The 26,104-nt window shown below is 45.9% G+C and overlaps 1 protein-coding gene across 2 annotated transcripts in view; it reads right to left on the bottom strand.

The window, feature by feature from the left end:
• Nucleotides 1-26,104, bottom strand: part of TNK2 (tyrosine kinase non receptor 2) — a 241,147-nt gene that overhangs the window by 134,251 nt on the left and 80,792 nt on the right. Inside the window, exon 1 of one of the 2 annotated variants that reach the window (XM_040349624.1) lies at nucleotides 13,413-14,212. The exons of the other annotated variant lie outside the window; for it this stretch is intronic. Within the exon in view, the coding sequence (XP_040205558.1) occupies nucleotides 13,413-13,472 (60 nt within the window). The 5' untranslated portion in view covers nucleotides 13,473-14,212. Of the gene's footprint in view, nucleotides 1-13,412; nucleotides 14,213-26,104 lie in introns of those variants that run through there. 2 annotated transcript variants of the gene reach the window in all.

Raw genomic sequence — 26,104 nt, 5'->3', positions numbered from 1 at the left:
TATATATACTGTGATTCTGTACTTGCCAAATATGCTGCAGAAATCTCCCTCCACTGAGTCTGGCTGCAACCATTTTAACTGCGGGCAGCTGAAGCTGCTGCCTGTTCACTTCCTGGATTTACACAGAGGCACACCTCCAGCTCTGCAGCTCTCATTGGCCCTTTTATGACTCATCCCCTCCTTTCCTGGCAACTCTCACACGAGTATGAGAGAGAGCTGTGCATGATGTCATAAGCCTAGGCTAATGACCAGAGAAGAAACAGGAAGCGGGCTGTATAAGGTATTTAATGGCAGAATTTTTTTTTTATATTTTTCAAAGTTAAAACAACAAGAGCAGAAGATCTAATAGATGGAAAGTAAAAAACAAAAAAACAAAAAACAAAGGTCGGCTTTAACTAAAGATTTATTTGCAATCCAGTCTGGGAGGCAGCCAAGGCTCCCTCTATACATACAGTTGAAAAGGAAGTGTAGCCATTCAGGGACAGGAAGTGTGATATTCACAGGATTACCAGGTGAAAATAAATGTGGAAAAAAAAAAGCCTGAAAAAAATGTATGTAGTCACCACGTCTAAGAAATGATCATGTGCAATATACAATTTTTTTTGTTTTTGTAGCTGCTGACTTAAAAAATGTTGGCGGAGAGCCTGGAGCTCCTCTTTAAAAGAGAAGTATGGGTTTGGGGGTTATTGCAGTTTTATACTTACCTAGATGGATGCAGCATTGGTCCAATCCTGCCCCTGTGCCCCGGCGCCTCTAACATTGAGAACCGAGCGATCAAACATCGCAGATGGCTCGGTTCTCTCAGATCCCAGAGAAGAGAGCTGCTGCCTGTCAATCAGCAGCTTTCTTCTCTGCTCCTCAACACTCATTGGAGCGCTGGGCTGTGGAGGGGCAGGGAGCAACCGTCTCAGTCTCTCAGCGGCTTGCTTAGAGGATGAGACGGCTATCAGTCCAGGCACCTGGTGGATCCAGACTCCCAGAGTCGTAATGACGCGGTGCCTGGACTGATATTGATGACGTCAGTGGAGAGCCGATTTTAGTCCGCTCTCTGCTGAAAACAAATTGCACTCCAGTGACAGATAGGAGAAGTCCAGCCAAACTAACTCAGGCAGGACTTCTTCTCTAAGCTATGAGTACTGTACGTCAAAAAACTTGTCTGTAATCTTATTTGAGTCTATAAATAAAAATAAAAAAAAGTTTAATGGAGCAGGTAGGGTGTTACATTCCTGAAAACAGGCTGCTACATGCAATACTAAAATATATCAGACCTACATGTTGTCGATGAGCCCTTGACCTAGAAGCACTGCTACATGCCAATCATATACTTCTGGGAACTGGCATGTCTAAAACTTGCACACATATCCCTAGCAAGGATCACAGACAGGGCATAAGTTATCCGAGTACTGTAGATATTTCTAAATCTGGTATAGGTCCAGAGAGATCCAAAGAGCCAGGTAGCCAGTGTACCTAAATAGATGAAAGCTGACATTCGACTTTTGTCATTTTTTTCTTTTGATGTCAACAGAACATGATCCATGATTCTTTATAAGTCCACCATGTCTTCTACACAGGGCTAATGTTACCATTATAATCAGTATATTTGGGAACAAAAATGTAATACAAATGTAAAACGCATAACTCACCTAAACAACTCTTTAAATTTTGAAATGAAACCAACTGAGATGGTTTTTATGGGACATTCAAATCTTATTTTGTAAAGGGCACCTTTAGTGTGAACACCTTCGTTCATCAACTAAACATTGAAATATACAGTGCCTTGCAAAAGTATTCACCCCCAATAGCTTTTTACCTACCGTATTTATCGGCGTATACCGCACACTTTTTTGCCCTGAAAATCAGGGCAAATCGTGGGTGCGCGATATATGCCGATACCCGCTTCCCGCGCTGTTTGAACCACTGCACCGACATATACCGAGCGCAGTACACTCGGGTATAGTCGGGCAGGCTTGGCTCCACTCACGGTCACGTCCTGTGCGTCCTGTACGTCCTTTACGCGAGAGGAGCCGAGCCTGCCTGACTATACCCGAGTGTACTGCGCTCGCTATATGTCGGCGGAGTGGTTCAAACACAGCGTGGGAAGCGGGGATCGAGCGGGGAGGACACCACTATGGCCGCAGAAGGACGCCAGACCAGACAAGGCCGCCGATGGACGGCGGGCAAGACACCAACGAGGGGCATCCAAACTAAGTATTTTTTTTTTCAGGAATTTTCCTTCTAGGTTGGGGGTGCGCGCTATACGCCGGGGGGCGTTATAGCAAGATAAATACGGTATTTTGTTACATTACAGCCTTTAGTTTAATGTTTTTTTTTTATCTAAATTATATGTGATGGATCAGAACACAATAGTCTAAGTCAGTAAGGTAAATTTAGAAAAATATATACATAAAACTATATTTCATAAATAAAAAACGGATAATTGGCATGTGCGTAAGTATTCACCCCCTTTGTTATGAAGCCTATAAAAAGCTCTGGTGCAACCAATTACCTTCAGAAGTCACATAATTAGTGAAATGATGTCCATCTGTGTGCAATCTAAGTGTCACATGATCTGTCATTACGTATACACACCTTTTTGAAAGGCCCCAGAGGCTGCAACACCTAAGCAAGAGGCACCACTAACCAAACACTGCCATGAAGACCAAGGAACTCTCCAAACAAGGAAGGGACAATGTTGTTGAGAAGTACAAGTCAGGGTTAGGTTATAAAAAATATCCAAATCTTTGATGATCCCTAGGAGCACCATTAAATCTATCATAACCAAATGGAAAGAACATGACACAACAAACCTGGCAAGAGACGGCCGCACACCAAAACTCACAGACCGGGCAAGGAGGGCATTAATCAGAGAGGCAGCACAGAGACCTAAGGTAACCCTGGAGGAGCTGCAGAGTTCCACAGCAGAGACTGGAATATCTGTACATAGGACGACAATAAGCCGTACTCTCTATAGAGTTGGGCTTTATGACAGAGTGACCAGAAGAAAGCCATTACTTTCAGCAAAAAAACAAAATGGCACGTTTTGAGTTTGCGAAAGGCATGTGAGAGACTCCCAAAATGTATGGAGGAAGGTGCTCTGGTCTGATGACACTAAAATGTAATCTTTTGGCCATCAAAGAAAATGTTATGTCTGGCACAAACCCAACACATCACATCACCCAAATAACACAATTTTTCAGCAGTCAGGACTGGGAAATTGGTCAGAGTTGAGGGAAAGATGGATGGTGCTAAATACAGGGATATTCTTGAGCAAAACCTGTACCACTCTGTGTGTGATTTGAGGCTAGGATGGAGGTTCACCTTCCAGCAGGACAATGACCCCAAACACACTGCTAAAGCAACACTTAAGTGGTTTAAGGGGAAACATGTAAATGTGTTGGAATGGCCTAGTCAAAGCCCAGACCTCAATCCAATAGAAAATCTGTGATCAGGCTTAAAGATTGCTGTTCACAAGCGCAAACCATCCAACTTGAAGGAACTGGAGCAATTTTGCAAGGAGGAATGTGCAAAAATCCCAGTGGTAAGATGTGGCAAGCTCATAGAGACTTATCCAAAGCGACTTGGAGCTATGATAGCCGCAAAAGGTGGCTCTACAAAGTATTGACTTTAGGGGGGTGAATAGTTATGCACATTGACTTTTTCTGTTATTTTGTCCTATTTGTTGTTTGCTTCACAATAAATAAAAAAAAAACATCTTCAAAGTTGTGGGCATGTTCTGTAAATTAAATGATGCAAATCCTCAAACTATCCATGTTAATTCCAAGTTGTGAGGCAACAAAACACAACAAATGCCAAGGGGGATGAATACTTTTGCAAGGTACTGTAGAAGAGTGATGGCAGAAAAAAGACCATTGAGTCTGTCCCAATTTTTTTTCCAACCACTTGAGCACTTTACCCCCCTTCATGAGCAGGCCATTTTTTGCTATTCGCCACTGCGCTACTTTAACTGCCAATTGTACGGTCATACAACGCTGAACCCAAATGAAATTGATATCATTTTCTTCACACACATAGACCTTGCTTTTGGTTATTATATAAACGAAAAAAGGTCATACATTTTGCAAAAAAACAAAAAAACAATCTTTTTTATTTTCTGCTATAAAACGTATCTAATAAAAAAATGTATACACACACAAACATTTCTTCATACATTTATGCCAAAATGTATTCTGCTACATGTCTTTGGTAAAAAAAACTGTATATTATTTAGTCTGCGTGAAAGTTATAGCATCTACAGTATATAGACTGGATTTTTTTTATACTAGTCATGGTGGTGGTCAGCAACTTACACTGGGGCTGTGATAGTGCAGCGGACAATCTTACACTAACTGACACTGGGAAGGAACTGACTAACTGCCACTGACATCACCAGTGACACTAATACAGTGATCGATGCTAATACAATACACTATCACTGTACTCAAGACACTGGCTGGAAAGGGGTTAACATCTAGGGAGATCAAGGGGTTAAATGTGTGTAACACTATGTAATGTGTGTAATATGTACTGCTTTTTTACTAAAGATCACTGTGTTTCTTATCCCTGCTCAGGGGTAAGAAGCCAAGATTGTTCCCTCTGTACAGAGCCCTGTGTTGACTGTCAACACAGGGCTCTGGGCTCTGATTGCACACAGCCGATCAGCAGGTGCCAGCCCTGAATCCTGCTGACTTATGCTGGCCATACACGATACGAAAAATCGGGCGAAAATCGGACGTTCAGACAGTTCGTTCGTTTTTCGAACAGTTAATGAGCACAAAATCGATAATCGTCTGGATGTTTTTGAGCCAAAATTTTTTGGAAATTTTCTGCCAAACGAACGATAAATCGGAAGGTTAATGTGTTTCCCGTCCGAACTTTCTGCACTAGGTATATGTAAAAAAAAAGACCCAATTTTTTTTTTATTTATGTCCACTGAACGATTTATCGGCCATTACATGATGGCACTATCGTTTGCGCTCGTTCGTTTTTCGAAAGTTCGTTTGGACGATTTTTCGTAGAGTGTATGGCCAGCATAAGCCCTGCTGTGTTCAATCACAGCAGAGCTGGTGGGTGGGGTACATGCCCTGAACCCAGAAGAAAGGTATGTTACAGTGCCTGTACGAGTTGTCCTGTTGCAGTATATGTACTGTGATGAGTCTCCAAGTGGTTCATTTATACGTTTTTAGTTATTTTTTTTTTTACTATAGATCAAGATGTTTTTCCCAAGCTTGTATGAATCATCCATTTACTGTTGACTGACTCACAAATTCTACTGGAAGTATACTTTTGGTAAAATAATACTTTCTGCCCATGGATTCTTGTATAACACATTAATAAAATTACAGAACCTCACCCTACAGGGTTCTTTACAGCTATGCTGGTTCATACATAGTTTATTAGTGAATGAAGAGAGTGCTCCTCCTCAGATGCTATAGGTAATCTTCCATATATCAATTGTGTGTTTTTGAGTGTGGCAGCATAATCAGATATGGCCTCTACATCTTTTCCATTATGTAAAATCAAAACAGAAATGGACAGCAAAATATACTGGTGACAGAAAGAAAACATTATTTTATGTGCCGATTTCCCTTTAATTTCATTTGCAATGGCCTTTCCTAAAGGTGACCATACATTATACAATCAGATTGTACATTCTCCTTCGCATCTACTATCAACTATGTAGTGCAAGGGCCTGGCAAATTTTATACAAATTAAATGAGTTGAGGTTTGTCCTACTCTTACAAAGTTTTGGTAAATTTTAAGAAAATTGTACAATTAGATTGTATAGTGTATGGCCAGCTTTACACAGATTTTATTGCATCAGAACACATGGCAGAAGGAGCTTATATAAAAGCACTTTATCTGTGTTCAGAGTGGTTCGTACTATGTTTTCAGGGCTGGTTCACACTGGAAATCACACAGGAACACAATGTGCGATTCGCATGCAGTTCTGTGCGATTTCAGCCTATTCCTTCTCCAGTACCATGAGATCAGGTGGAGGCAAACATACTGCATTTGCAACCTGTGTTTGGGGTGTCATTAACTTAATGTTGACACCCTCTGCAGATCTCAACTGCAGTACGTGTGGTGGTATGTGGTGTGGTTGCCCACATCGCGTTCTGATGTGGCCCTCCGTAAATAAATGAAAAATAAAGAGAACAGAGTAGTTAGCAAAGATTAAAGGCTCCATCCAACTCAAGTTTACATTTACATGACAATTTATGTGCATAGGCAAATCTGAGTAATCTAGGTGTTGGGCACCCCTGGCAAGTTAGTAAATGTAAAAGGGAAAAACAAAAGAACTACAGAAGCAGGCAGAGGCAGTATATTGTATTGTTGGATTTTTCATCATGTCTATTTAGGTATCAGAAAACATAACAATTGGACAAGCAAGTGAGCACAACACATACGTGGGTCTAACATTGGCATTCTTCTCTGTTCAATGGTGTGTTCATGGCTAGCTAGAAAATACATTTTACTTCAATTTATACTTTGAATTATCCTTTAAAGTGTTTGCATGTTGTGTATGTAACTGATCAAAGAAATAGGGAGAAGAAAGGGTAAAATGGTATATGGGGGAGGGGAAAGTGGAGCAGAATGCACTGCTTTATATTCTGAGCATACCTCAATGCAGGCGAGTAAGGAAGCAAAGAAATACATATATGTATCAGATATTAGACACATAGTATACATCAAGGAGAGACTGCAAGCACAAGAAGATGCATTGATTGCAAAGCAATGTGCCGGAGCTAAGAAATATTCTATATGAAGACTTGTTTGTAAATGTATGTTTATGTGAGCTTTTCTTTGAATAAAGCTCATTTATCCCATCTATAGCTCTTTAAATCCTTCATGTAGTTCTCATTATCGGTGCTGTGCTCTGCCCCTCTCTAACTGCCCTGGGCATTATTTAAATTGGCAGACAGTGAGCTTGAATCTGCTGAAAGAGAACTACACAAGAAACCCTGAAGATTAGAGCAAACCGGTACTTTGTCCATTCATGCTGGCCATACACTAATGAATGAAAAACAGATTCCTCCATCCATACTATGCAGTGCAGATGGACGAATCTCCCCCTACAGCTATTGTAATCTGACTGCACCTGTGATGCTCTCTAAAAAGCAATCCACTGCAGACTGCTCTTTAAAGAGTGACGCAGGTGTAAACGAGCCCTAAAGTGCACCACAAATGACTTGTTTCATTGTTGGTCAGTCAGCAGGCAAAGTGGATAGAGGAATCCTCTCCACTGTGACACTGTATTCTGACAACGAGGACTCTACACTGTCAGAATACACAGATCAGAGGATTAAGAAAAATGTCACTTATTAGATCGATTTCTGTGGAGTGGGAATGACCACACATGGCCCGGCAACAGGGGGAGCCCCACGGTGATGTCATGGGCCGCTGCATGGACTACCAGAAGTGAGAACAGGATACCTGTCAAAAACAAGTATCCTGTCCCCCCTTCTCCCAAATGGTGCCAATTGTGACACCGGAGGGAGAGAGGAGACAAATGAGTGGAAGTTCCACTTTTGGCTGCTACTCCACTTTAAACCCTTCCTCAATCTCAGCCCCCTCACCTACCACATTGGTGATCATTTACCTTTCTCTTACTCCAGGCAAGGTCTGTGCTTGTTCTCTAGGGGGAGATAACTCCACTTACAGTACAGTGTTCCTTTCAGTGCCAGGTGCTGGAGAATAGAGAGAACCCCACTGCCACTCTGCATGTTGGGCACAAGAGATACTACTGCACCTGTCCTCACAGCTTGGGACAAAGCCGCTGCAGGACAGCCGAGTAAAAAACGGGACTGTACCAGCAGATCTGGGAAAATTGACAGCTTTGAAACACTAATGCCGCGTACACACGACCGTTTTTATTGGTCTAGAAAAAACAAAGTTTTTCTCGATGTGATTCTTGTTAAGCCTGCCTTGCATACACACGATCGTGAAAAAAAAAATGCTCTAGCAAAGCGCGGTGACATACAATACATATAAAGGGGAAGCACCATTCAGATGGCGCCACCCTTGGGGCTGCTTTTGCTGATTTTGTGTTAGTAAAACTTTGGTGAGAGACGATTCACGCTTTTCAGTCTGTTACAGCATGATGAATGTGCTATCCCCATTACGAACGCTAGTTTTACCAGAACGAGCGCTCCTGTCTCATAACTTGCTTCTGAGCATGTGCATTTTTTTCACGTCGTTAAAGCCCACACACGACATTTAAAATTTTTAATGCCCATTTTTTACGTTGTGAAAAAATGCTCTGGAGCCCACACACAATAGTTTTTAATGACATAAAAAACGGTTGTGTGTACGCGGCATAAGTCCCCTTTCACACTGGGGTGCTTTGCAGGCGCTATAACACTAAAAATAGCACCTTCAAAGCGCCCTGAAACAGCCGCTGCTGTCTCTCCAGTGTGAAAGCCCTTAGCGGTGCGCCAGCAGGACAGTAAAAAAAGTCCTGCTAGCAGCATCTTTGGAGCGGTGTGTATACCACTCCTTCCCATTGAAATAAATGGGCACCACGTTTATACCGCCGCCGCAGAGACGTTTTGCGGTGGTTTTAACCCTTTCTCGCCCGCTAGCGGGGGTAAAAGCACCCCACTAGCGGCCGAATAGCACTGCAAAAATTGACGATAAAGTGCCACTAAAAATAGCGGTACTTTACCACCGTTGCACCTACCGCCCCAGTGTCAAAGGGGCCTTAGACTGCTCTACTATCAGATACATAAATACGTGAATCTCCTCAGTGATTAAGATCACTAATGTTTACATAATGTTTAATAAAATACAGAAGGAGTTAAAATGACAAAAGTAAAAGTATTCTGCACATTGTAGTAGATAAATCTGTTATTTTATTTAGCCCTGGTTCACACTGGGTACGATTTGGAACGATTTGAGATGCGATTTGACATGTCAAATCGCATCTCAAATCGGCGGCAATTGTCGGCAATGGCACTGTCCTAATCAGTGCGACGCCGCATCTGCGATTTCAAAAAGTAGTTCCTGTACTACTTTTTGCGATTTCGGGCCGCGATTTACATTAAATTGCGGCCGAAATCGCGGCAAAATCGCAGCCGCGACATCGCGGTAAGATCGCGCATTTTTACCGCGATTTTGAATTCGCAGCAGTGTGAACCTAGGCTTATGGTTAAAAAAAAAAACAGTTACATTTCAGGCAAGCTGGTAATGATCACAGACCTAATGCTGTCAACCAAACTGTTAAAACATCCAATGGCTGGTATCATTAACTGATCACATGTGCAGCACTATGGCAGTTTCAGATTATACAGAGGCTAGAGCCTAGTACACACAGGCTTATATCTCCGGCAGCATCAGCCGATTCAATAGAAACCGGCCGACATTCTGCACAGCAGTCAGGCCGGTTTCTGACAAGGGGCATGACCAAAAAAGGTCTGCTGATTGGCTCCTGATCAGTGCTCTTAGCCAATGGCTGAGAGCGCTGACCGGAGTGTTCTGGTGGGGGGGCCATCACCCTGTCAGAACACAAGAACTCGGTAGTCACCAGGGCAAGTGTTCCCATAGGAAAATGTATCCTTACCTCTTCTTCCGGTGACAACTCCACGAACAATGCTCAATAGTGACAGATAGAGAGGGTTGGCTAGACATACCCCTTAAAGCTCCAGACAAACAGATAAATTCATGGCTAAAATATATACAGAAACTGTCTGAATATGTTTTACGACTACTGACAGCAAAAGGACTGCTAAAGCAGCCAAATAGTAGTGGAAAGGTGTCCTGGTGTAAAGCTGCCCATAAACGGTCTGATTCTGACCCAATCAAATGGTCCAATAACATATTTGGGTAAGGCCTGGGCCACAGGTGTTGCACGAAGCCTGCCATACAAGTGAATTGGTTGCGCATAAACGTCAATGCGTCCTTGGAAAGCGCAATGAAATTTACGCTTGGTGCATAAAAATGTCTACAAATGTCCATGTACATGAAACACATTTTAAAATAAATCTGTACTGTCTGGGTAAAATCTAAAAGGGTAGTGTTGAACAAAAGGTACCATGAGAAGCTACATCATTTAAGCATGTAATGAGTAAAGAGCATAAATGGAAAGATCCATGTGGTACAGCCAGATAGTGACAAACACAACATGTACCGCCCCTTAAATTTACGATTAATACCGGGGTCAGATGCAATAACCACAGTATTATATTTTTCCTCAGGCACCGGTCTTTCTGATAAAAGTGGTCTGAGCGGCACATGCGCTTCTGGATCACTTTTAAAAGTGGAGGGAGGGGTCCTTGCCCCCCCATCCCCCCACCTCCGACACTTTCTGGTTGTTCCCAGGCCTACCTAACTATTTGATGTAAGTGCAATATTACTTTAATAAATTCAATATAAATAATTTTACACTATGTGGAGATTATTTTTGCTTCTATGACAATTGGCCTACTGAGTGAGAAATTTACCGTGACTGATGTGGAAACAGATGCTGGGTCTGCTACACAGTTTTAAAGTCTAGGAGAGCTTTGTCTCCTGCTGCCCATCTGATGTTAATAACATTTGAGTCCACACTATCTGGTAAGCGCATGTTTTTATTATTATTAGACACAATTTATATAGCGCCAACACTTTACGCAGCGCTTTACAATGTAGAGGGGGGACAGCACAAATGCAGTACAGTTCAATACAGAAGGGACAGGAGGGCCCTGCTTGTAGAGCTTACATTCTAAAGGGAGGGGGAGATGGTACAAAAGGTAAGAGCATTTGAACCTATATACTGGTGATGGCTTACACACCGTGGTAATCTTTGGAATTTAAAGTGGTTGTAAACCCTTTACAACCACTTTATGCTACAGGTAAGCCTATATTAAAGGGGTTGTAAAGGTAAATGTTTTTTCACCTTAATGCATCCTATGCATTAAGGTGAAAAAAACATCCGAGAGTACCACCCCCCCCCCCCCCCGAACCCCCATTTTACTTACCTGACCCCTCGAAAGTCCCACGCGTCCACGTGATCCTCTTCGGTTCCCAGCCTGGCCGTTGATTGGCTAGGCTGGACGGATTGATAGCAGCGCAGCCATTGAGGGCGGGGCCGAGTTATACAGTCGGCGGCTATGCCCGCCGCTGTATCACGGGAGCGCGCTTGCAAAAGCTTGTATCACGGAAGCTCGCTCGCATGAAGGTGGAAAGCTTTTGCCAGGAGGAGCCGAGACAGCCGCCGAGGGACCCCAGAAGACAGCGTTCAGGGACACGCAAAACGAGCTGCACAGTGGAGGTAAGTATAACATGTTTGTTATTTAAAAAAAAAAAAAGAAGTTTGCCTTTAGTGTTCCTTTAAGACTTACCTGTAGCTATCCAGGATATCTCCTAAACCTGTACGGTTTAGAAGATATCCCATGTGCCCTGCATGTGCCGATGTCATCGCAAACTGAAGCAAAGTGCTGTTGCTACAGTCCGTGTGCCATTATCGGAGGCTCCCGCGCATGCCCGGGAGTGACATTATTGCGGCTCTGGCCAATCACATCGCCGCAGCCACGATACCCGGAAGTAACCCCCGGGAGAGATGTTGCTGCCGGGGGGGGGGGGGGGGCGAGGACCACTGCGGGGGCTTCGATTTAAAGTAATTCATAATGAGCTAGCTCATTATGCCTTTGTCTTGCAGGGTTTTTTTTTTTTTTTATATTGGGTTTACAAACACTCTAACCACTTCAGCCCCGGACACTTGTAACACTGTTGGCTAGCTTGCTTCTTTTAAAACTACTAAAACCTTGCTCTGTCTTGTTTTTAAATATAAAGTATCTGAGAGAATAAAAAAATGGAATTTAAAAACACTGCCTACAGTTGTCTTTTTAAGCTTTCTTTATAGCTTACATTTAAACCACTTGGGGACCGGAAGTATTTGACCCCTTAACCACTTCAGCCCCGGACCATTTTGCTGGTCAATTTCCTGTTTATAACAATATTTTGTGAGTTAGGTGGGAAAATCTAGTTATGGTTTGCCATACATAATAACATGATATAACAAGTATATGAGCTCTAGAAAATCAGCATGTACTGATGTAATGAATAATTGAATGGGTCCCCTTTAAACACAGGGAAAATACTTGACAGCATGTGAAAGGAAAAATATAACAGAACAGCTTCCATAGAATGCACTAGGAAACAGAAAAGACATGATATAGCATCTCAATCTATGATATATAGGGAAGAACTGTCTCGCTTGGAAAAAATTATGAACAAAGATAAGAGTACGCTTCTTGCAACAAAGGGTTAATACTAAGCAGCATTCATCACCGTCGTGTGACCCCAATTTAAAATGTATTCCGATTGGCTGTCACAGCAAAAAGCAACAACCAACCAATAAATGGCAGTTGAAGAGTTGCTATAGTAACCCCAGGGAAACGAGGTAAGAATTCAAAGCCCCAGCTTCCCCAGTATGCTAGTAAACACATAACAAGCAGAGGTGTTTAACAATGTGACATAAGACCATGAAAAAAAAATACAAACAACACACACTGGATCTGTCTGTACTATGCCATGTAGTAGCATTTTCATCTTCACAAATGATATAACATGTAATGCTTGTTACTTTGTGTGCTCTAAAACACTGAAGCCATACAGAAGGCACCTGTACTTTTATTTCAAATTACTAAATAAATGTAAAAAAGTTAACAAATAAAAATAAAAAAAACATACATCTCTTACAGCATATAAGCGTGACTGGAGACTGAAAAGTGAAAAGAAGCTGCAAATAGTTAGAGATCTTTTTATGTCAGCGGCTCTCAACATCCATCCCTGGATCGTTTTTTTTAGTCCACATATACTGGCACTCAAAGACAATGTTCTGTAAATAGATAGATAGATAGATAGATAGATAGATAGATAGATAGATAGATAGATAGATAGATGAATTTATCTATCTATCCAGTATATATATCTACATAGATATATATCTACATAGATTACGTATATATATATATATATATATATATATATATATATATATATATATATATATATATATATATATATATATATATACATATACATATACACACACACACACATCTATCTATTTATATACAGTATATATATCTACATAGATATAGATATATATTTATAGCTACACACACTTTTTGGATTTTTTTTTTTCAGTTTTACCAAAAATGTTTGTATTTGAATAAAATCTGCACATTAGCTGTACATGCACTTTACTAGGAACCGGGTAACCTATACACCGAAAAATAAAAAAAAGCAGACAACAAATCAAATCTTTTCCAAGTCTATGCTATCATCATCAATACCACTATGTTTCCTGGCTCTGTAACCCAATCTACTGAATCCCAGACTGGAAAGACTGGGTCCCTGGTTCTTCCCCAACATGTCCAGCAATGCATTTTATTTATCATTAAACAGTGATGTAATGAGTGCTGTGTTACCTCATTCTCCTCCTTGCACTCGCTGCTAGGTAGCTTCTGATAGTCAGCCTTCTCCCCCATATTGGCCCAGAATACCAAGATGACAGCAGTCCAACATAAAGAGATCACTGAGCCAACATCCACTTAGCAGGTGTGATGCACATTTACAGGCAAGAGATCAAGCAGCAAGATTAGGAACTCACTACTGAGCACATGGCGTGAAATACTTCAGAATAACTTCCACTGCAAACAATTGCTAGGGAGACATCCTGAAGGACGACATACTCTGGCTTCATGTATTTTCCTCCTAGCAGAAATCATTTCTCTCTCATTGTTCTCAGAAGATTTAAGTGCTGCCAGGGTGACAACACAGATTGCAGCTACCGTTAGGTGGAATGTTTCCAGTGTAACTACAAATGCACCCTTCTTCAGGCATCCACATGCAAAGTCTACATATTTATGAAAGGCTGCATCTCCATTGTGGAATAGGGAAATGTGCTTCCTCTGTCCTCACTAGACCCAGAGTAGGTGCAGAATAAGATGGGAAGGAAGATGACCCAGAGGAGGTGCAGGCAGCATCCTCATTAGCTGACACACTGCCTATCTGACCCTGAAAGATTCAGGCAGCAGCATCACACAGTGTCCTCATAGCAGCAGATGCATGAACAGTTTGCTGTGTTTCCTCCAATGCAGTTGCCATCACAAGAATGGCTGCAAGGTGCACATGTGACTCAGGATGCAAGCCACAAAGCAATTCCAGGAGGTCAATCTGCATCTGTATAGGAGACACAACTGACCATGCAAAAGGCTGTCGCAGTTCTGCACTGCAGCTTCACGCCCCCCACTGCTCGGTACAATGTACACCCTCCCTCTCTGTGTCAGTTCCAGCAGCTCCTTTCTGTCTCCACCTCTCACTGCAGATTAGTGAAGGTTGAGAAGAGACTCCCAACCCAGAGGCGATCACCCACAGCACATCTGCTGGCCAGCACCACCCCCACTTCCATGCATCTCTATGTAAGGAAGGAGGGGAAAGCAGGGATGCTCAGCTGTCTCCTGCTGGCAGCTCTGCATCTTTATTCATCTCTGACCACTCTACCATGGAAAGAACGCTATATGAACTGCTGTATACAGGAGATGCTACACTGGCATGGAGACAAATCCCAGGGCTTACAGTGCAGGATGCCACGTAATTATGATAATGCAAAATGACAAAATGTAACAACAAAGTGTCATTGCAAGCAATATGACATGTTTGAGATGGTAACGATCAATGGATGATGATGCAACCATTCTACACACAAACTGCACTATAACTCGCACCAATGATGTATAATGGTTATATAAAAATGAAAAAAAGACACAAACATTCATGTGTTTTGTGACAATCAGCAAATTTTCCAACAATAATTAACATCCCTTTATAACCGTATTTATTTCACACTAGTTTAACCACTTCCATTCCAGGCCAACTTATACATATTAAAGTCAGAGCCTCAAATATGAATTTTTTGAAAGCAGAGACCCTGGAGAATAAAATAGTGGTGGTTACATTTTTTTTATGCTGCACAATATGTGCAGCCATTTATCAAAAACACATCAATTTTCTTGTAAACTACACTGAAATATTTTTTTTTTACAAACACGACACCTACTTTTTCAGTAAAATATAAAAAATGACATTGCACCAAGTAAATAGATACAAAATATGTAAACATTTAAACACATTGCACACCTGTGAAATCAAACTACTGTTCTTAAAAATCTCCATAGGTGACATTTTAAAAACCTAAATTTTTCTTCCCACTGTTTTACATTTTTTTAATTTAAATATATTACTATTATAAGGGATGAACATCATCCCTTGTGATCATGGGCAGTGACAAGTACTTTTATTAAAACCATGATCAGTTTAATTGCTGCCTGTCTGGCCAGTAAACAAACAACTGAAACCGGAGGTGACATAATACGTTTCCAGCTTCATTTATCACAGAGGAATGAATGTTCCACCTTGTCATCTGTCTGCAGCAGGCCCAACCGACTGTACCGTGTTTCCACGAAAATAAGACCTTCCCCCGAAAATAAGACCTAGCGCTATTTTCCAGGAGGGCTGCAATATAAGCCCTACCCCGAAAATAAGCCCTAGTTCGAGGTGATTGTGTTATTTTTCAGGAAACACGGTATAATCCTGTTATGGCGGTGTGCAGTGTACTGTGTGTCTGTAGCAGTGTCAGGTGCCCTTTAATGCAGAGCGGCGCTCAGCTGATCTCCCCGCTGGTCTCCTCTTCTCCCGCATGTCTGTGTGGGATCTTGGGCCCTCCCTTCACAGAGCTTTGGCGGGTAATTGAAAGCACTGTACGGTGCAGAGCCTCTGGAATCAACGTGTGCGGTATGCAGCACAGATACTCCGGTCTCTTCTCCTGCCTGTCTGCAGGGAGCTTGGTCCCACTCCCTTCACAGAGCTTCAGCGTGTCACTGAATCTACAGTGCAGAGCCTCTGCAATCAACATGTGTGTGGTATACAGCATGGATACTCTGGTCTCCACAAGGTATTTACAGTTTTTTTTTTCTCACATGCTGGTGTGCCCTCTTTCCTGCTTCGAGCATTGCAGAGGGAGGGGGGCTGGGGTCCCTCGCTGGTGGCTGGGAGAGGTGGAGGAAGGCTGAGGTGTTTAGCACTGTTGGATTGCAGAAGCACACACATTCTGTATTGTGTGCTACTGCTGTAAAAGAAAGAATTTGGGCATCTTAAAGCGGTAGTTCACCCTCCTTTCCATCATTAGACCATTAAATTCGGCATCGTAGCGCGAGCTACGGTATGCCGGTCTTAAATTTTTAATCCCCGTACTCACTGTGGTATCGCTGATTGAAGAAATCGGCTCCCGCGGGGAATGGGCGTGCCTATGGAGAGGGAGGATGATTGACGGCCGGCTCTGGCACGTCACGCTCCCCGAAGACAGCCGGAGTAGGTCTCGGCTATTCACGACGCCTGCGCACAGGCTATGCGCAGGCGCCGTGAATAGCCAAGCCTATTTCGGCTATTTCCGGAGAAGCGTGACGTGCCAGGGCCGGCCGTCAATCACCTTCTCTCACCATAGGAACGCCCATTCCCCGGATTCTTCAATCAGCGATACCGCAGTGAGTACGGGCATAAAAAATGTAAGACCGGCATACCGTAGCTCGCGCTACTATGCCGAATTTAATGGTCTAATAAAAAAAAACTTTTTTTTTTTTTTTAACAGGGCGAACCCCCGCTTTAAGTTTGTTCAAACTGTGGATTCCTGACAGACAGGGAGAGAGCGAATATATTAAGACCTACCCCGAAAATAAGCCCTACTGGGTCTTTTGTTGCCAAAATTATTTAAGACCCGTGTTTATTTTCGGGGAAACACGGTAGTGGTCCCAGGCCCCCCGGTGGAAAAGGAGAGCCCAGGAAAGCCTATTTGCCAACTACAAATTTTAATACCAGGATTATGGCTACAATCCTAGCATAACCACTTGGTTCCTGAGGATATACTTGAACATTCTGGGGATGGGAAGTGGTTAAACAAATTCGCTATCCAGCCAATACTTTATGTCTGTTGCTCTCCCCTTCAATCCATGCAAAGGTGTCAGATTTAAGGCTGAACTCAAGGCAATTAGCTAAATACATACTTAAAATACACTACATGTGTGTGAAATGTTTCACATGCAAAGGAATTGTTTAGCTAGTCTTTATATAGGTACCCCTGCCAGAAAGTAGACTCAGAATAGTTACCTCACTTTTCTGCACTGCATTTAAAGTCCTGCTATCATATAAGATATTGTATTCCAAAAAATGTTCCCAGTTAACACATGTAAACCTTTACATCATAAAGCAACAAATTAAGTTTAAAATAGCAATAAAAGTTCTTGCCCTTGCTTCCCATCACTAATAATACTTTTTCTTTGCCCCGGCCTTAGTTAGACCAACCACAAACATTCTTCTGGTGGGTTGTTAATGGTTTCTTACACGTCCAACACTTTCTAACTGCCAGATAATTCCCAACATGGGGTCTTGCTTCAGGGTCCTATTACATTCCAGGGACAGAAAATCTTCTGCTATCTCCAACTGCAACATTGGCTCACCTCACTGCGTACTGCGTAGAACCTCCTCGTACACTGGATAAATGGCACTGGCAGGGAAGGGGTTAACATTAGGAGGCGCGAGATCACAGTTCCTAGTCACTAGGAACAGACAATCTCTCTATACTCCCCTGTCAGACTGGGGATGCTTGTTTACATTGACAGATCCCTGTTCTGGCTCTGTGGAGCGATCGCCGGTGACCAGCAGACATTGCGCCACCGCCCATGCGTATCGGCACAGGCAATGCACCACAGGTGTCTCCTATAGCTGTTAAAGGGACCAACGTACAGCTACAGCAAATTGCGCAGCCAAGCCAACCTGCCACAGTATAATGACAGAGGCTGGTCGGCAAGTGGTTAAGAAATACTGTATTTTTTCCTTGTTCATCTGTTCTCTTTTAAATATGATAGTAAAGCTGTTACAGAACCAGTTTTGTAGTGATGCTTCACAGTAAATGATTTGTTTAAAATGAAGGATATCATTAAGCCCTGGTTCACACTGCCGCGATTTGTCATGCGACTTGAGAATTCAAAGTTGCATGATAAGTCACACCCTATTACTGGCAATAGAACCGTTCTAATAGGAACAACTTGAGTTGCTCCGACTTAGAAAAAGGTTCCTGCACTACTTTTGGTCCGACTTTAATACGACCTGCATTGACTTCTGTTAAAGAAGTCGTAGCCTTAGAGACCCTAGATAATAAAGTGGAGATTGTTGCAATATTTTATGTCATGCCGCATTTGTGCAGTGGTCTTACAAACGCAATTTACTGGGAAAAAATACAATTTGTTCAATAAAAAAAATAAGAAAACAGTAGTTAACCCAATTTTTGTGTATAATGTAAAAGATGATATTACGCTGAGTAAATTGATACCCAACATGTCATGCTTTAAAATTGCACATGCTCGTGGAATAGCGACAAACTGCGGTACTTAAAAATCTCCATAGGCGCACCGATATCTCACATGTGTGGTTTGAACGCTGTTTTTTATTATGGGATTCTCACTGCGGCTGCGCCGTTGTCTACCTTTTGGAAAATATTTTGAAAACCTACACGGTTTAGGAGATATTGCAAACAGGTAAGCCTTAATCTAGGCTTACCTGTAGGTGTAACTTCCTGGGGGGGTTTACAACCACTTTAATGGGAGCTACAAAAGGCTTTGTGCCACAGATGACCAAAAAATAGAGGACAGCTAAGGCTCCATTCACACTAATGCGTTTTTTTATGCATTTTGCAGAAATGCAGGGAATTTTTTTAACATGGTTCCTATGGAACATGTTCACATCAATGCTTTTTTGTGCCTCTGCATTTTTGGAAAGGGTCGGGGACTTTTTTCCTGCAAAAAGCAGCATTTTGCATGTAATAGAATTCAATGCACCCGCATCCAAAATGCAAGTACCAAGTTTTTACCACGATTTGCGGTTTGCGTGTTTTTTTTTAACCTGTTTGTAGCTGGTTGTTAAAGGAAATGTAAAAAAAAAAAAAAAAAATTATAAAAAAACGAAGGTCGCAGATGTCGAAAAACGCAGCAAGCACCGCAAAAAGCAATGCAAAAATGCTCAAAAGAAACATGCATAGGTGTGAATCGAGCCATTGCTCTCTATGGAGCAGCGGATGTCAGTGGACATGTCAGCACCTGCCGACATCCGATCCTGTCTGCTCCTCTTTTGGGGTGCCTGGCTTCTCCCCTTAATCGGGTGCCCCCACGGAAAGCCGCTTTTAATGGGAGCACCCATGCAGGCGTGCTCGAGTCCTGCTGCTGCATTCATTGACAAAGACAGCAGGACTTGGCCACGCCCCCATATCACTGGATTTTATTGACAGCACTGGGAGCCAATGGCTCCCGCGGTTATCAGTCTTCCCAATGAGGACATAAGGGGGGCTCTGGGGGAAGCTGCCCGCGCGCCCTACTAATCTATTTTTGCAACCTCCCCTGACAGAAATGACAGGCTGCTTTTATCTGATGTGTCCAAGAATTTGTCAGGAGTTATTGGGCTGATAACAGAGGAACGGGTCAGGAGAGAGCTATGGGACTTCGCTCATTGAAGAGAGATAACAAAACACTGCAGATATATGTGCCCAGCTCAAATTTCATGAATTCAGTTTACATCCACTTTAATGCAAGGTGAAAAACCATGAGACTTTACAATCCCTTTAAAAAGTAAATTCTCTGAAAATACAAGGACTGGGGGAGTCAGGGAAAGCTATTGTCTACATCTATTGGTTCCCACGGGTTATGAAGACACTTGCACATCCGGGACAGCCAACAGTATAAAAAAAACTGTGTATGTGAAACAAAGAAGTACACAACAACAAAGTGGCAAGTTCTTCATTTGTGAAACTTTTATGAGTGAACTCATTCTTTATCCAAGTGCAGAACCGTGGTATGACAAGGACAGAGTAATTCATCCTTGAGCACTAACAAGGGCAGGCACCACAGCATGAGCCACATTGTTGCTGCTCCAGACCACAGTCACCATGAGAGCTGCATAATGCATTTTCTTACAATCTGCTAAATCATTACTTTTTTTGCAACAGGAAAACAGATATTGGGCCAGGAAATGAGAGCATGCCTGTGATGATAGTTATGATCCAGAAGTATCAGTACGTTCTGCAGAACAGACCTGGTGCAAGGATGGTGCAGAGCACAAGCTAGGACTTCACTGACTTTCTAATCAGCTCCGGAGAAAGTGGTGAAGCCAGAGGCAGCCAGGCATCTGGTTATTCTTGGAAGTCAGCAATGACAGTACTAGAACTTCACTTAGTACAGGCTACACTTAACACCCAATTAAAAACTTTTCTTTTTTGCTAATTTTTATTCAGGCTGCATAACAAGTAAAGGATATGACATTTTCTACCATGTGTTTAGCTGTATTAGGCCTGGTTCACACCACAAAAATGCACTCCAGATACCTTCCGGATGTGTTTGTGACACCTTCCCAGGGCATTTTGATGCATTCTAAATTTTTTTTTTTTTTTTTTTTTTTTTATGCGTTACAGTGTTTTTTTGTATGCGTTTTACCGTGTTTCAGTACAGTCCAGTGCAGTGCAGGAAAAAATCAGCATGTTCTACTTTATTACTGGAACATCTTGAAACGGACTGGTGTGAATTATGCCATTGGAAAAAATATAACCTACTTTCCATGCTTTTTTGATGCAGAAAAAAATGGCACCGGACTGTATGTGGTGTTTGAGGAGCATTTTTAGGTTCCATGCACACTGGAATAAAAAACATGGCTTCTACAGGAGTTGTGTGTTCTGCCTGTAGAAGCAACTCAATGTTGTCCATACAAATTAGGACGTTTACAGGCATATTTTTGAGAACAACGTTTAGAGGCAGGAAAAAAAAAACCTTCCCATTCGCGTTTCTGATTGGAGCTTACTGGCAGAAAAAACGTAAAACTCTCCTAAACTTTGTACAAAAAATGCTCTATATGTGAGTTTTTTACTCCAAAAAGAACAGACTTTTTTTTTTAAGCCCAGTGTGCATGGAACCTTAATGCTCCTCAAATGTCTAGCAAAGCAATCTGCAATTGATAATATGGACAGAGCACAGAGCTGTTCACGTTATTAAAACATGAAGCGAAAGCGCCGCTGTGCTTCAAAAATGAAGCTACATGTTGAGTTTGGAAGAAATTGAAGCATCTCAACTCTTTTCATTCAAGTCTATGGTAACATATCAGCAATGCGCATGTATGCGACCATAGGGCTTCTTCACAATAAAAAAATAATAATTAGGCATCTGGGTTGCATTGTCTGCATGTGTTAAAGAGGAGGCATAGGCGCCGAACACACATTAACACATAGGTGTGTTTGCTTAGCGACAGTATTTTGAGCAAGTGTGATTAAGGCCTGTAACCAGGCCCGGACTGGCCATCGGGCAAACCGGGCATACGCCCGGTGGGCCGCGGCCATCGAGATGGCGCCAGGCTGCAAGCCGCGAGGCACAAGCCGCGCCGCTCATCTAGCCTCTCCGCGGCCGCCCGGGTGGAAGTAAACACCGAGGGGGAGGAGCTAGATGAGAAGCCTTCGGCCTCTCCACGGCCGGGAGGTGTGACTGCGAGGGGGAGGAGCCAGAGCCGACACCTGCAGGCTGCTGCTACAACACCCGACCGGATTCAAGAAAACGTGAGTGCAGCCCCCCCCGCTCCTGTAACCTGGATAGGAGGAGCAGTGGGGGCGTCTGCATATAAAAAATCTTTTTCTCTATCGTCTCCCTTCTGCTGTACAGGCATACCCCGCTTTAAGTACACTCACTTTACATACACTCGCGAGTAAGGACATACCCCCGAGTGTATGTAAAGTGCCTTACAAGTACTGTACAGACATTTTGCAGCCGCAGTAGAAGGAGCTGAAGCTTCGAGAGCCTAGCCCGCCCTGTTCCAGTGTGCCCCTGACATCCCCACTACAGCCCCTGAGACCTCAACTACAGCTCCTGACACCCTCACTACAGCCCCTGACCCCCTACTACACCCTAGAAGTGAAAAAAGGTATCGTTTCACTTTAAGTACATTTTCGTTTTACATACATGCTCTGGTCCCATTGTGTACTTAAAAGTGGGGTATGCCTGTATTGGAATGCCTGAGGCTGCGAGAGGTACAGTAAAAGCAGCAGGCATTCCAATACTGCAGAAGGGAGACGATAGAGAAAAAGATTTTTATATGCAGCCGCCCCCACTGCTCCTCCTCCACCTCTCCACCAACTCTTTGCCTCCTCGTGATCTCCACCTCCCCCCAGTGCTCTCTACCACCCCCCCCCCCAGGGATCTCCAAGACCCCCCCCCCCCAGGGCTCTCCACCTCCCCCCAGGACTCTCTGCCACCCCCAGTGCTCTCTGCCACCCCCCCCAGGGCTCTCCAAGACCCCCCCCCCCAGGGCTCTCCACCTCCCCCCAGGACTCTCTGCCACCCCCAGTGCTCTCACCCTCCCCCCAGGGCTCTCTGCCACCCCCAGTTCTCTCTGCCACCCCCCCAGGGCTCTCTAAGACCCCCCCCAGGGCTCTCCACCTCCCCCCAGGACTCTCTGCCACCCCCAGTGCTCTCACCCTCCCCCCAGGGCTCTCTGCCACCCCCAGGGCTCTCTGCCACCCCCCAGTGCTCTCTGCCACCCCCCAGTGCTCTCTGACACCCCCAGTGCTCTTTGCCACCCCCCAGTGCTCTCTGACACCCCCATGGCTCTCAACCTCCCCCCCAGTGCTCTCCACCTCGCTCTCAACCCCCCCCCAGGGCTCTCCGCCACCCCCCGCAGTGCTCTCTGCCACCCCCCCCAGTTCTCTCTGCCACCCCCCCAGGGTTCTCAATCTCCCCCCAGGGCTCTCCGACTCCCCCAGTGCTCTCTGACAACCCCCCCCTCTCGGCTCTCTCCCACCCCCCCCCAGGGTTCTCCACCTCCCCCCAGTGCTCTCAACCTCCCCCAGGGCTCTCTGCCACCCCCCAGTGCTCTCCACCCCCCCCAGTTCTCTCTGCCACCCCCCCCCCAGGGTTCTCAACCTCCCCCCAGGGCTCTCCGACTCCCCCAGTGCTCTCTGACAACCCCCCCCCCTCTCGGCTCTCTCCCCCCCCCCCCCCCCCAGGGTTCTCCACCTCCCCCCAGTGCTCTCAACCTCCCCCAGGGCTCTCTGCCACCCCCCAGTGCTCTCCACCCCCCCCCCAGGGCTCTCTGCCACCCCCCAGGGCTCTCCACCTCCCCCAGTGCTCTCTGCCAACCCCAGCAGGGCTCTCTGCCACCCCCCAGGGTTCTCCACCTCTCCCCAGTGCTCTCAAACTCCCCCCAGGGCTCTCTGCCACCCCCAGTGCTCTCCACTTCCCTCCATGCTCTCTGCCACGCCCCCCCAGGGCTCTCTGCCACCTCCCCAGGGTTCTCCACCACCCCCAGTGCTCTCTGCCACCCCCCCAGTGCTCTCCACCTCCCTCCATGCTCTCTGCCACCCCCCAGTGCTCTCTGCCACCCCCCAGTGCTCTCCGCCACCCCCCAGTGCTCTCTGCCACCCCCCCAGTGCTCTCCGCCACCCCCCAGTGCTCTCTGCCACCCTCCAGGGCTCTCTGCCACCCCCCAGTGCTCTACACCTCCCTCCATGCTCTCTGCTACCACCCCAGTGCTCTCCACCACCCCCCAGTGCTCTCTACCACCCCCCGCAGTGCTCTCTGCCACCTCCCCAGTGCTCTCTGCCACCCCCCAGTGCTCTCTGCCACCCCCCCCCAGTGCTCTCTGCCACCCCCCCATTGCTCTCTGCCACCCCCCAGGGCTCTCTGCCACCCCCCAGTGCTCTCTGCTACCACCCCAGTGCTCTCCGCCACCCCCCAGTGCTCTCCGCCACCCCCTGCAGTGCTCTCTGCTACCCCCTGCAGTGCTCTCTGCCACCCCCCCAGTGCTCTCTGCCACCCTCCAGTGCTCTCAACCTCCCCTCCAGTGCTCTCAACTCCCCCCCCCCAGTGCTCTCTGCTACCCCCCAGTGCTCTCTGCTACCCCCCAGTTCTCTTTGCCACCCCCCAGTTCTCTTTGCCACCCCCAGTGCTCTCAACCTCCCCCCAGGGCTCTCAACCTCCCCCCAGGGCTCTTTTCCGCCACCCCCCAGTGCTCTCTGCCCCTCCCAGTGCTCTCTGCCACCCCCAGGGCTCTTTGCCACCCCCTAGGGCTCTTTTCCGCCACCCCGCAGTGCTCTCTGCCACCCCCTAGTGCTCTTTGCCACCCCTCCAGTGTTATCCACCACCCCCATGCCACCCCCCCAGTGCTCTCCAACTCCCTCCATGCTCTCTGCCACCCCCAAGTGCTCTCCACCTCCCCCCAGTGCTCTCTGCCACCCCCCAGTGCTCTCTGCCACCCCCCAGGGCTCTCTGCCACCCCCCAGTGCTCTACACCTCCCTCCATGCTCTCCGCTACCACCCCAGTGCTCTCTGCCACCCCCTCAGTGCTCTCTGCCACCCCCTCAGTGCTCTCTGCCACCCCCCAGGGCTCTCTGCCATCCTCCAGTGCTCTCAACCTCCCCTCCAGTGCTCTCAACTCCCCCCCCAGTGCTCTCTTCTACCCCCCCAGTGCTCTCTAATACCCTCCAGTGCTCTCTGCTACCCTCCAGTTCTCTTTGCCACCCCCCAGTGCTCTCTTCCTCCCCCAGGGCTCTCAGCTACCCCCTAGGGCTCTCTGCCACCCCCCCCAGTGCTCTACACCTCCCTCCATGCTCTCCGCTACCAACCCAGTGCTCTCCGCCACCCCCCAGTGCTCTCTGCCACCCCCCCGCAGTGCTCTCTGCCACCCCCCAGGGCTCTCTGCCATCCTCCAGTGCTCTCAACCTCCCCTCCAGTGCTCTCAACTTCCCCCCCCCCCAGTGCTCTCTTCTACCCCCCCCAGTGCTCTCTTCTACCCCCCCAGTGCTCTCTGCTACCCTCCAGTTCTCTTTGCCACCCCCAGTGCTCTCTTCCACCCCCCAGGGCTCTCAACCTTCCCCCATTGCTCTCTGCCACCCCCCATTGCTCTCTGCCACTCCCCAGGGCTCTCTGCCACCCCCCAGGGCTCTCAACCTCCCCCCAGGGCTCTCCGCCACCCCTAGGGCTCTTTTCCACCACCCCCAGTGCTCTCTGCCACCCCCCCAGTGCTCTCTGCCACCCCCCAGTGCTCTTTGCCACCCCCTCCAGTGCTCTCAACCTCCCCTCCAGTGCTCTCAACCTTCCCCCCAGTGATCTCCGCCTCCCCCAGTGCTCTCTGCCACACCAACCCCCAGTGCTCTCTGCCACACCCCCAGTGCTTTCAACCCCCCCAGTGCTCTTTGCCACCCCCCAGGGCTCTCTGCCACCCCCTAGTGCTCCCTGTCACCCCCTAGTGCTCTCCACCTCCCCCATGCTCTCTGCCACCCCCCTAGTGCTCTTTGCCACCCCCTCCAGTGTTCTCCACCACCCCCATGCTCTCTGCCACCCCCCCCCAGTGCTCTCCAACTCCCTCCATGCTCTCTGCCACCCCCCAGTGCTCTCAACCACCCACCAGTGCTCTCCACCTCCCTGCATGTTCTCAGCCGGAGGTGCCGGTTAGCATGTCATGGGCTGCTCAATCAAAAATGCCCGGGCCTATTTTTTGTCCCAGTCCGGGCCTGCCTGTAACTGCCATGGATTGGCAGCATGTTGAACAGCCAAAGCACTGCTCTCCCTGTGGAGGGTATGTTGGACTGCTGGAAACCTGAAGTCCGTCTCTCCAACATGCTGCTTGTACCTGGCAGCTTAATACAGTCAGACACATGTATGAAAGCAGAGAAATAATCCCTATTCTTTACTTGTTATGCAGCCTAGCTGCAACTCTTCAATTGGGCTTTAAAGGAAAATTACTGGGGCTGTCATTGCCAACTGTGAAAATGAGTAAGTATTACGTGAGGGCAAATTATTCAAAGGATTTTTTAAGTATAACTAAAGGCAAAACGTCTTTGTTCAGTTTTGGTTAGAATGGTGAGGGATTAGAACACGTCAGTTTTTATTGCTGTGTGTGCACTCATTGGGGACATTCACCCTCTCTATTTGTCATGTTTACCATCATCAAAAGTGATAGAAAATCCCAAATTTTGGATTGTCACCTGAATGGTAACTAGTTCTGGTGTCCCTGGTGAAAACCAAAGATTCCCCATCACTTCCTG

The sequence above is a fragment of the Rana temporaria genome, chromosome 4 (assembly GCF_905171775.1).
Source record: "Rana temporaria chromosome 4, aRanTem1.1, whole genome shotgun sequence".
Lineage (NCBI taxonomy): Eukaryota > Metazoa > Chordata > Amphibia > Anura > Ranidae > Rana > Rana temporaria.
Note: the sequence above shows the minus strand (reverse complement) of the source record. Positions and strands in the feature narration are given on the sequence as shown.